Source organism: Elgaria multicarinata, chromosome 5 (assembly GCF_023053635.1).
Source record: "Elgaria multicarinata webbii isolate HBS135686 ecotype San Diego chromosome 5, rElgMul1.1.pri, whole genome shotgun sequence".
In the NCBI taxonomy this organism is placed as follows: Eukaryota; Metazoa; Chordata; class Lepidosauria; order Squamata; family Anguidae; genus Elgaria; species Elgaria multicarinata.
In genome coordinates this window covers 2,283,414-2,296,040 of record NC_086175.1, presented here as the reverse complement: position 1 = coordinate 2,296,040, position 12,627 = coordinate 2,283,414, and the positions used below count along the sequence as shown (strand labels likewise).

Genomic DNA, 12,627 nt, shown 5'->3' with positions numbered 1-12,627 from the left:
GTTCAATGAAAACGCTGACTCAGTAGCTAGGAAAAAGTTGAATTCCACGTTAGAGCTTATTAGGCAAGGGTTCAAAAATAAAACTGCCAGTGTCCTAATGTTGTTATATAAATTTATGTTACAGCCACTCTTGAGGGTTTTAATTTAAATTTAGGTGAAATACATAAAGACATGATAGAATTCTATAAAATGATCCATGATGTAGAGAGAATGGGTAGGGTTTTCTTTCCTCTCTCCTAATAATACAACTTGGACTGGGAAGAGATTCAGAGCAAACAAAATGAGGTCTTTCTTCAAATGAAGCACAACTAGTGTATGGGATTTGCTGCCACAATATGTGGAGATGGCCACTAGTTTTAAAAGGGGATCAGGCAGAGTCATGGAGGACGGTATGTCTGTCAATGGCTGTTAGGCATGATAGTGAAAAGGGACCTTCCAGGTCCAGAGGTTGCAAGGGAGGCACAAGGGGAGAGACTCCTGCCTTCGTGTCCTGCTCGTGGACTTCCCAGAGGTCTCTGGTTGCTCACTGTGGAAAACAAGCTACTGGACTAGAAAGGCCATCTGATCCAGCAAGGACTTTTTTTAATGTTATTTCATTTATAATCTGCTGTATAATGGATTATGCTAATAGATTCAATTGACATACCTATCTGGTTCTGCTATGTAAATAAAAAGGAGCCACTACACAAAAATATTCCTTCTCTTAAAACCTTAATTAGTTCTTGTGCAGCCCAATCCATTGCATGCTTACTTGGAAGTAATTCCCAAATTCAATGGGGACCACTCCCTAGGACTTTTGTTTTGGATCCCTGTCTTGATTAGTGCCACATCCTGCTTTCTGCTTTACTTCTTTCCTTAGCTCTGTGCCTCATTTGCTTTCTCGGGGTTTCTCCTCTACTTTTAGGTCTGTTCTCCACCGGTTCCCACTTAAACAGATTCCATTTAAATTTCTGGGTGTTGGCTTTAGCTCTTTAGCTAGGGTGACCCTATGAAAAGGAGGAGAGGGCTCCTGTATCTTTAACAGTTGCATAGAAAAGGGAATTTCAGCAGGTGTCATTTGTATATATGGAGAACCTGGAGAAATTCCCTCTTCATCACAACAGTTAAAGTGCAGGAGCTATACTAGAGTGACCAGATTTAAAAGAGGGCAGAGCACCTGCACCTTTAACTGCTATGATGAAGAGGGAATTTCACCAGGTTCTCCATATATACAAATGACCCCTGCTGAAATTCCCTTTTCAATACAACTGTTAAAGATACAGGAGCCCTGTCCTCCTTTTCCTATGGTCACCCTACTTTAGCTCCTTCCTATCTCTCTTCAGTTCTTTCACTTCATACTCCTTCTTTCTTCTAGCTTATTCCCAAGTAAATAGAAGGAAAGGCCTTCAGAGCCTTTTAATTCTGAAAAAGAGCCAATGTGGGAGGCAGCGCGGCGGGAGAACAAATAGAAACACAATCAGCAAGTGGGAAAAAGAAAAATGGCATTTTTTTTAATATATCAAACCATATTTAAACCCAGAATTAATATTGACAGATGAACAAGGGCTGGTTTGTGAGAGTAAAAATTACTTTAAATGGCGTGTCAACATTGGTGTTGGGGTTGGGGGTTATGCCCCCAATGATCATAAAGCAGGATTTTACAAGAAACTTATGACTAACCTGACTGACCTATCCTATGACAATTGGTGTTTGATGGGGGATTGGAATGGAGTGATCTTACCACAAATAGATAGGACATAGAAGAAAAAGATTAAAAGTCAGCAAGGAAAACTCCCCAAAAGTTTTTTCGACCTGATGGATAATCCGGGATTAGTAGATGTATGGAGACCCAGAAATGGTAGCTCAAATAGGTATACCTATTTTTCAGAAAGGCATAAATCCTTCTCAAGAATAGATATGATTTTGACAACTAAAGAATTTCTTACAAAAGTCAGCAAAATAGAAATTTTACCAAAATCCTTTTCAAACCACAATCCAATATCTAGGGTTTATAGGAGAAGAGGTAATAACATTTAGATGGCAATTAAATGCAACCTTACTGCAAGATAAAAGTATGGTGGACAACAGTAAAAGAAAACTGAAAGAATATTTTGAACTGAATAAGGGAACTGATTTTCGAATGGTCTGGGATGGAAGTAAGGCTGTTACTCTTCACACAACAAAATAGTCAACTGAAGAGGAAAAGGGACAACAACTATCAATGCTAACAATACGGAATATGGGGGGGAATTTTTGGGAAGCAAAGAATTTTGAATCAGCAAACAAGCCAGGAAAGGAAAAGAAAGTGAAAAGAAAATAATAGTAAAAATAAAAGAGTGTGGAATAGAATAAACAGATAGCATTGCCATACAAAGAGTTTTTCACCAGTATTATTCGAACTTGTATAAAGGGCATGACATTTCAGCAGATTTAATGTACAAATATATTGAAAAACAGAAACTACTGAAAATTACAAAGGAACAAAAACAAATGATGAATGGACCTATATCAATAGGTGAAATGGTGGTGGCAATAAGAAAGATTAAGCTGGGGAAAACCCCGGGACCGGATGGATTGCCAGGTCTATACTATACGAAACTTGAGGACGAACTTTTACCACCATTACAGACCACAATGAATACTATTATGAGCAGTGGGGAGATACCTGAGACCTGAAAGATGGCTTATATACCAAAAGAGGGGCAGGACTTGACCCTGACAAAGAACTATAGACCGATATCACTATTAAATAATGATGATAAGTTATTTAAAGCAATCTTGGTGGAAAGACTCAAGAAAGTCCTACAATACTTTATACACAAGGATCAAAGTGGCTTTTTACCCAAAAGACAGATGAGAGACAATGTAAGAACAGTTTTAAATATGGTGGAATATCTGGAAAAACATCCAGAAAAACAAGCTGCTTTGATTTTCCTGGATGCAGAGAAAGCGTTCGATAATCTTAATTGGAATTTTTTATTTAGAACTTTAGAAGAATTTGATTTTTGAAAATTTTTCATAAAGTGAGTGAAATCTATCTATACATCTCAAAAAGCGCAAATAATTATTAATAGAGATGTGTCCAAATCATTTGAAATACAAAGAGGGACAAGACAGGGCCCCAAATTGAAAGAATTTTGGGCAGTAGCAGGTTTTAAAGTTAATAAACAGAAGACAAAGGTGTTAACAAAGAATATGAATTCCCAAGAACAATTAAAACTGATTGAAAAGACAGGTTTTCAAATTGAAAAGAAGGTAAAATATTTGGGAATTCTTTTGACAAACATGAACTGTATGTTATTTCATAATAATTAAGAGAAGGTTTGGAATGAAGTTTAAAAAGATTTAGTGAGATGGGAAAAGGTTCAACTATCACTTATGGGGAGAATTGCATCAATTAAAATGAATGTTTTGCCAAGAATGTTATTTTTGTTTCAAACAATACCCATTGTAACATCGGATTTACCATTTAAGCAGTGGCAAAGAGAGATATCTAAGTTTATCTGGCAAGCAAAAACGCCAAGAGTTAAAATTAAAATACTGCAGGATGCAAAAGAAAGAGGAGGACTGGGTCTACCAGACCTCAAAGTGTATTTCTCTGCCTGCTGCCTAGTGTGGATGAAAGATTGGGTGTTGTTGAAAAATAGAAAACTGCTGGAACTGGAAGGACATGAATTGAAATTTGGATGGCATGGTTACTTGTGGCACAATAACGCTAAGGTTAACATAGAATTAAACAATCATTAAGTGAGATGTGCTGTTTTAAGAATATGGAATAAATATAACCCAAGGTTCTGTCAGAAAATACCGCTTTGGGTATCGGCACAGGAGAGAATCATATTCATAGAAGAGAATTCACAAATATGCATAAATGGTTGACATATAATGTTGTATTAGAAATGTCACAAGACGAATGTAAGTTAAAATCAAGGAACTGCTGAAAGAAGGTTATACATGTCAATGGTTTTCTTATGTACAAATTATGGAAGGGTTTAAAATAGACAAAATGAATTGTGGATTTGAGCAATTAAAATCTGAATTTGAAATGGCATTATGTACAAATGATGAACATGTTATTTCAAAGATATATAAACTTTTATTAAAGTATAAGACAGAGGATGAGTAGGTAAGACTGTATAATAAAATGGGCTCAAAACTTTGGATACAATGTCTTAATGGAACAGTGGAAGAATATGTGGGGGAAGAGTTTAAAATTTACATTATGTTCAAGACTTAAAGAGACTTTCTATAAGGTGATAGCAAAACTCACATCAATAATGGAGAAAGGTCAACATCTTCATTTATATCTGAATGGAAACCTTTGATAGAATTTTTGCAAGAAGCAGAGAGAAATGATGTATTTTTGTGGATTCAATGTATGCGATTTAGTTAAGATAGAAGAAAGAAATGAATCTGGTTATTGTGTTAAATGTAATTTTTTAGAATTTTTGCAAGAAACTGTGGCCTCAGCTAGACCTACCTGTTATTGTGCAATGGAGGGGTGAAGATCTCATGATGTTTTTATCGCGAGATCCCCCTTTTTTACACGCGGCGCACGACAGCCTTGGAAGGAGAGGACATTGCACCCACCATTTTTTTTTTTTAAAGAAACAGAAGATGCGCACGAGCGCTGGTGCGGAAAAGCTATGTGTTGTTTTTTTTTAAAAAAACTCCCTGCTCCCCCACCCCACCCCTGATGGGCGCAGATCTCCTGAGGAGCTCTGCACCCCATGCAGGGGTCCCAGTTCCTTGCAAGGAACCGGGACAAACTGCGAGGAACTGGGACAAACCACGACGCCCGCACACAAATTCCGCGGTCAGCCCAAAACTGCGGAAAAAGCAGGCCTAAAGTGTAGGGCGAGATCCAGGAGCAAAGGAGGAATGATCCCTCCCTGATCTCGGGATCCCCTGTGCATCATGTGAATGCACAGGGACGATCTCAGGGATCGCCCTGGGATTTCGCCCTGTCTAGCTAAGGCCAGGGAGAAATGATGGATTTCTGTGTGGATTCAATGTATGAGATATAGAAGAAAGAAATGAATTAGATTATTGTGTTAAATTTAATTAAGGAACTAGAGAAGATAGTTCACATTTCTGATATGAAAAAAAGCCGAAAGTGATATCATCTGGATATTGTCTGTCTGCAGGCAACTCATTTGACCACACATAAAATAAAACATTTTATAAGTCTGCTTCAAGAGTTTCACCATATGAAAAAGAGAACAATACTCCTGTATCTTTAAGTTGTAAAAAAAGGGAATTTCAGCAGGTGTCATTTGTATATATGAAGAACCTGGTAAAATTTCCCCTTCATCACAACAGTTAAAGCTGCATGAGCCCTGCCCTTGACCAGATATGAAAGAAGGCAGGTCTCCTGCAGCTTTAACTGTTGTGATGAAGAGGGAATTTCACCAGGTGCTGCAGGCATACAAATGACACTTGCTGACATTCCCTTTTCTCTACAACTGTTAAAGATTCAGGAGCCCTGTCCTCCTTTTCATAGGGTCACCCTACCTTAACCTTAAATGTTTTTACTGTATTTCGGTGTGTATTTAATGTCTGTAATTTTGTCTGCATTTTATGTAATGATTTTGTGGCATGTACGTCTGTAATGTTTGAAACAATAAAAACCATTAAAGAGAAAAGAAACACAATCTACTCACTGTCCAACATCTTCTATCACTGGAGCAGGGCAAAGTAAGTAAGTGTCTTGAACCACTGTTGGCTTTTCATCTGAAGGAAGGAACAAAAACAGAATCTGAAGCCCTGGTGCAGCTGCATCAAGTTAAAAGCATCGCACTCAAAGTGGGTGCTGCAGATTGTCCTCAGGAGGCCAGGAACGGTGTGGCATGTGGGAAGCGTCCTCCTGAAACTCCACTTCCAGAAACCCTGGAAAGCCAAGAGCCACACTACGTGTAATGGAGAAAGTCATGTTTGCACTTCTGATAAAGCAGGGGTGGTGATGGTGGTTTCCCAATTTTTTGCTTCCAAAAGGTTCATGGGGAAGGAGAGCTGAACTACTGCTCTGCTCTGCCTTGCCTCCCCTGCTCTTTCATCACAGGCCCATTTTTCCTGACCCAGGTCATTTCTGGTACCAGAGCTGGCCTGGAGAAAAGGGCCTCTGCCATTTTTAGCTTTTGAGATAAAGAGACTCATCACCGCCTTGCTTTACATATGAACAATTTTAGATCCTTTCTTTCCTCCCTGGACATTCAAGCCAGTGAGTTACAGGCTGATTGTGATTTCCCCTTTCATTTAACTGAGAATGGAATAGAGTGCTAATTCAGAAATGCTTGTTTGTGCTGGAGGTACTTGATGCTTCTGAGAGCACCACAGGTTGAGTGCATTTGCTCTGTATGAGGTGCAAGTCTCAGGGGTACAAACTCGTTTCTCCTGGATAAAGTTCAAGAAATCCTCATCTACAAAAATAAGGCAAAAGGCACTTCTGGGGTTGTCAACATTTTCCTTGATACAGACCCACAGTGCATTTAACTGCTGCATGGCATGCAGAAATTTAAGAGATAGTTTTCTACATCCCTGAATCTACCTATTTGAAAACATTCCGCCTGGCACTTTGTAACTCTATTTGCACTCTTATGGTCCGACTACCAAGTCTTTCCATTTGGCTATGAATGATGGGAACAGAAGCATTACTGAACCAGTTTAAGTGAATGGCTACAGCCACAGTTGCCAACTTTTTCCAGATCTTGCTCTTATACTTTTAACATCAGCCTAACTCACAGAAACTTAGCAGGTGAGGCCTTCTCTCTTCACTTTCTATTTATGCCAAGAGAAGCTTCATATACTCACTTCTGGGTGTTGAGTTGCTGTTAAAAACACATGAGAAAGATCAATAAAAAAGATGGCTGTTTCCAAAACTATAAAACGGGCTGGCCACGAGTCTAGTACCTTGAGCAGGGGGAACCTCAGTAGAAACAAGCCAACTATGAGATGGCAAATCTGTGTTTGAGCAGAACTACGTTAGACTGCAGTTAGGGCTCAGTATGAGAGTAGTTCCACAGCAAAGTTAAATAATATATTTTTACACAGAGTAAAGTAGCATGTAGGGAGAAAGTGAGTCTATAGCTCTTCTTCTTGGCATTTAGTTGACTATTAGGTGGGAATATTTGTACAGAGGAACATTTAAATGCTTAAAAGTTTAAACATTTAAACTTATAGTCTGAAGTAATATAGCCCAGGCAGAGGTTTATCATCTCAAGTTTATTACTGATTCTTTGCAGTAGGTGTAGTCTATAAAAGTCACTTTCAAAATTACAAATTTTCATTCACAGGACTGGAGTGTTCTTGCAAGCTATTACTATGATAAAAAATGTATTGTGTAAACTTACGCTGCATATACACACAAGAGATGTCTGGGCATTCTGGGATTGTTCGTGACTGACCCACATGTTGCAATAGAGAGAAAGGTCTTCCCCATTAGCATTTTTCACCACAGCACTACAGAGCTTGGCCGAGACATTTTGCTGCCTAAAGCGAAGGACAACATGCCCCCCCCCCCCCCAGCCATTCCATGTACAAAGACTGACTGAACTGGCAGTTGAAACGCTGGTGATGAGACTGCATTCTCCACCACACCAGAAGGCAGTAGGCTAGCTTAGGAGGCATAGGATAGGCCATGTGGCCCACAGTTCTCTCCTTCAACATTTGTTGCCACCTCATAGCATCTGCTACCTGAGGTGACTGCCTCACTCTGCGTAATGGTAGGGCTGGCCCTGCAGCATTCACTTGTGTAGCCTTCTCCAACCTGTTGCTCTCCAGATGTTTTGTACTTTAACTTCCAGCAGCCCTAGACAGCATGACCAATGGACAGGAATCCTGGGAGTTGTAGTCAAAAATGTCAGAAGCTGAAGTTGAGGAAGGATGCATTAGTGTAACTATTCTTCCCACCTTGTGGGGACATAACAGGATCATCCATCAATCTGCCAACTTACTGAGAGTAACAGTGTTATTGATCTTGAAACTGCAGAGCACTTGGTCAATGTTCCTTGCGTAATAAAAGCCATTGCCTTTCACCACCACTTGATAGGATTCTGTAAGGATACAAATGCTATGATGAGAAGAAAGTTGACGTGGTCCAGTAATATACAGATGGGCTCTATGGAATGGTCCTAAGCAAACCTTAGTGCACCAATTGTAGAGTGGGAATGCGATGTTACAGAGAATTTATGAGGATAAAGAAGATCAAGAAGGGAAAAGCATTTTGCAAATATACAGAAGTGCTATGGAATCATGTATTTGCACTATAGTGAAATATTGAAAAATAATCCAGTTTTGACTACTCTAAGGCTGGAGCACGATGCTTTTGAGTCACACACACTTCCATGTCTTTGCATGGTCTGTCTCATTACTGTATATAAAAGTGCTTATTATCTGAGGCATTGTATAAATAATATTTTGATGATTAGGGATTATTACCGCTGGGTTTCATTCCAAGCCAGTTGACTCTGAATCCCACGGGCCCACTGGTTTCTGAAGGTCGGACAGCAGCCTCTTTCTGCTGTTGTTAAATGAAAGTACTTTCTCCCTGTTAGTAGCTAAATTTATTTGGGCACAAAAGTAAACACAGACATACTACGAATAAAAGTTAGGGAAACACACAGTAAAGGAAACAGTGCAAAATGCGAATACTTAGTTAACATATATATAAAATATAGAGTCATTTGTATTTTTGATACAAAAAAATGACAGCTGGGAATCTGAGGGTTATGGGCACATTGATGTGGAGCAACAGCTTGTGCTCGTGTAGACCTGGAGTAACTACACTGGTCCATTGACCTATTTCTGGTCAAGTCCCCTTTGAAGGCTGGGACAGAAGCCTTGTAGACCTGTTCAAGGCTTGCAGGGCGAGGGAGGTTTATCTTTCCCACCTTCCTCTCTCATTGTGTCGTGCTTTGTGCTAAAGGACTGAGATTTAGGGCTGGCTGCCAGTGCCGAGCCTGAGTACAAAGTTATATAGTGTGGGGAAGAGGAGAGGTATTTTTGAGAGTCGGAAAGAAAAGTGGTAGAATTTACCTCCCTCTTGAAATCTCCCTGGATAGTATGAAAGAAGGTTTTTCGCTTTATTGTGTATATGCCCTGCAACAATAATGACCAATCTAGGGAAATATAAGCTGTCAGGGGGTCAAGTGAGCCTATCCTTTGCCCTCCTTTTTGTCTCTGAATCCTCCACTGTTGACATCTTCATCATTCTATAGAAACTGGCAACCACAGTTGTCTTCTAAAACATTTTCTTTCAGTTCATTATATTTAAAATATTCCTTGGCCAGGGCAGAAGCCTTTGCAAGGCAGCGCACAACAGTAAAACACATAATGTCTGCAAGCCTACAATGTCCTTCAAATATATAGAAAGCACTATCTTAATATTTGGGTGGCCCTCTTCTCTTCTTCTCTGATAGGCACAGGATTAACCAAGTTCAGTATTAGAGGGGAGGAGGAGGATCAGGAGGAGGGATCTGAGGAGCATAGCCTTGAACCATGAGCTGGGTCTCTAGTGAGGGACACCTCCCTGATGAGCCTTTCTGCAGGAGAGGCAAGTATTGGCTACAGGAAACTATATCCCTTCTGAGGAAGAATCCCAGCTAAATTGCCCTTTTCTGGTTGCTCCTGATTGTCTTAGGACAGTAGCCAATGCTGCCCACCCACTAGCAGGACCTCCTGCTTGTGCAATGGGAACCCAGTGGTTACCAAAGCAATCAGAAACAAGCCAAAATGCTAGTTTTTGAAAGGTTGTAGATCAGCAGAGCTTGCAGAAGGGGGCTCTGCTGACCAGCCTGGTTCTGGAACCAAGCAGCTCACTTCAAGAAATGCTACTTCCCTTTTGTGCCAGAGGTGAATCCTGCTTGTGCAGCAGAACCCGTGGAGGTGGAGCAGCCCCCACTGCACACTATTCCTGGTTAGCCCTGCAACCTTTTCTGAGCAACTGGCAACAATATACCATCCTCCTTTCTCTAACTTTCTCTTCCTCCCAAAACTCCTGGTTCTTGCTGCTTGTCAAGCTGTCTCCCCAGCCCTGCTTCAGCATCTAGCTGCCAATACATGTGGACAAATTTCTGGGTCACTAACCCTGGCTTCACCTCTGATGATGTCTAATTCAGCTCTGAAATGGCCTCGGTCATTCTGATGGATGACCTTTGTCCAGCCACTTCATCCTCCCCATCTGGATTTGGGCCTGAAAGACCAAGGAAAATTGTGGGTGCATGGAGAGTAAGTTGAAAGCAAGCACAATTTGTGACATTGCACAACACCATCACTGGTCATGGAGCACATCTATTAAGGCATCAGCCTTAGCTTCCCATTTCCTGGATTTGTGGAGCTTGAGCCATGACAAAGCTTTAACTTTGGTCTTAAACCAGCAGGGCTTTTGATCACTGAATCTTTCCCAGATTACAAACCCTGTTGTTGTGAGACCCTAAAATTATTTCTATGCGATTGTTTGGATTGTTTTTTCACCAGATGGTGCTCTCAAACAGGAGCCATGTGAATTTTCCCTGCCAAAAATCCTGTTAATAGGCATATGTGGTTTTTATAGACCAAAGGCCATCCAGATACAACTCTGACTTTACTGTCTCCTATGTCACCTGCTGAACACTCAATGAAACAGAAAATTTAGTTGTTATATTTATTACAGAAGTATGTAAATTTTCTTTTTTAAAAATAGAAACAACTTTAGTAGATAGAATGATTGAGGACAATCATTTGAACAGTGTTTTGAAACGCAAAAGGTTTACAGCCACATGGGGAGATACGTGAGCTCAGCCTTTTGGCCCTCCTTTGTTCCCTTCTGTCCTCTGCCACCTTGTTCATTGCTCCTGCCAAAGTTGTCACAGCTGTCCATGGAAATAAATACTGTGCATCTTCCACTCCCATTAACAGGTGCAGGAGCAAAAGAGGAAACCTTTTGTTTTTCTGTCACTGACTGGAAAAACAATAGAAACAGTCAGGTCCACAGCCCCTCCCCTCCCCTCGGTTCCAATGCCATCCAGTGTGACTTAGTTCTAGAGAACACAGACCTGCTGAAATGGCTAATTCTATTTAATTTGGGCCCCTGACTCTGCCTGCGTCCTTTTCTTCCTTAGTTACTGTCAGATTCAAAATTGCTGATTTTGACAAGACAACGAAGGGAAAAAGGTCAGCACAGAACTAAGCGGGCGGCGCTGGCAGCGAGATGGTGGGCTGAAGCTGGTGCGCACTGGCTGGGCTGTCGGCTTTGCTTCTTTGACTCTGATGAGAAGCTGACTGTTTGCATCCACACCTGAGAGTTGACACGGCCAGCTGGGTGCCACATCCAGTGCAACCTTTCAATCAAGTCAGCACACTGTGAGCATAATCAAAGCAATGAAGCTGTTGGGAACCTCTGACTCCAGACTGATGGCCTCTTTACAGGCTGTGCATCTTGGTCACTTTCAATCAAGGGATAAAGGGAGATGCACATTTGCAAAGGGGGCTACAAATTGGCAGGGTCACAAAACATTAAGCATTGCACAACCGTCAGCCTCTAGACAGACTGATCAATCTACCCCTGGTTCAGCCAGCATCCACTTTTCTGGCTACCTAAAACCCACCCTAGATGCATTCATAATTCACTAGATTCACATGGAAATAATGGATCAAGAAAGAATGAACATGATGCTCAAAGTGCCATTCTTAAACACAGTGAGTTACAATTACAAGCTGACATTCTTTCTCAGGAATAAGATCGTACTAACCCAGCAATTTAATACACAGTATAATAAGTAGGGCCCAATCATAATTCCTAGTGGGGGACGGGCGAAACATTGATTACACCCAATACAAATATGTACATGCATACACATATGTATGCACAGGAGGAGGGCAAAGGAACTTTCCGTCCATCAAATGTGTACTTTTAAGTACATGGTCAGAAAAAGATGATGACAATGGGAAGATTTCCTTTTCTCTGCCCTGTCTCCACAGCCACCATATGTGTGCGCATATATCCTCACTAACATAAAGCAGCTGCACATGTGTGTGTGTGTGTGTGTGTGTGTGTGTGTGATTGTGCTCTCCCTTTGCACTCACATGCATGCAAACAAAGGGCAGAAGGAAGGAAACCCACAACAGAGTATTCCCTTCCCTTTCCCCGTCCCCTTCACCAACCATGCAAGGGCTAGCAGGCATGTGGGTGGAAGGGAGGCATGCTCATTCCCACATGGGAATCACCACTCACTTCCTCCTCTGTGATTGAGCAGGTGGCAGCATTTCATTCTTTAAATTATTTCTCATACCATGAAGTAGACCCTCTAAGGTCACATAGGTGATAATATGTGAACAACTTTGCTCTTTGGCTCATTAAATTCAATGGCTGGCCCCTCACGGAGGTCAGCTGGTCCTTGGATCTTGTGGGATTCTATAATCACATGATTCTGAAGTCATCAAGTCCTTTCCTAGGTAGGCAGTCAGTTTTGATGTCTCAGTACAACTGTGTGTTGAAGGCCATAGATTGCCAAACACACGAGGAAGAAAATATTCCTAAGAAGCCAATGGTACTGAGTGAAAATCACAGCCAAATTTTTGTTTGGTTTCTTCACGTCACCACCCAGAAAACTGTCCAGAATCTTTGTCTAATGGGTAAGCATGAAGAAATGTTTTGCTTCACAGTGGTAATAT

The 12,627-nt window shown here is 41.0% G+C and overlaps 1 protein-coding gene across 1 annotated transcript in view; it reads right to left on the bottom strand.

Moving 5' to 3' along the window:
* ANTXRL (ANTXR like) overlaps window positions 1–12,627 on the bottom strand; it is a gene marked incomplete at its 5' end in the record, with an annotated part of 91,154 nt that overhangs the window by 67,789 nt on the left and 10,738 nt on the right. The window contains 2 exons of the mRNA XM_063125887.1: window positions 5,643–5,712; window positions 7,932–8,030. Of these exons, the coding sequence (XP_062981957.1) occupies window positions 5,643–5,712; window positions 7,932–8,030 (169 nt within the window). The remainder of the gene's footprint in view (window positions 1–5,642; window positions 5,713–7,931; window positions 8,031–12,627) is intronic.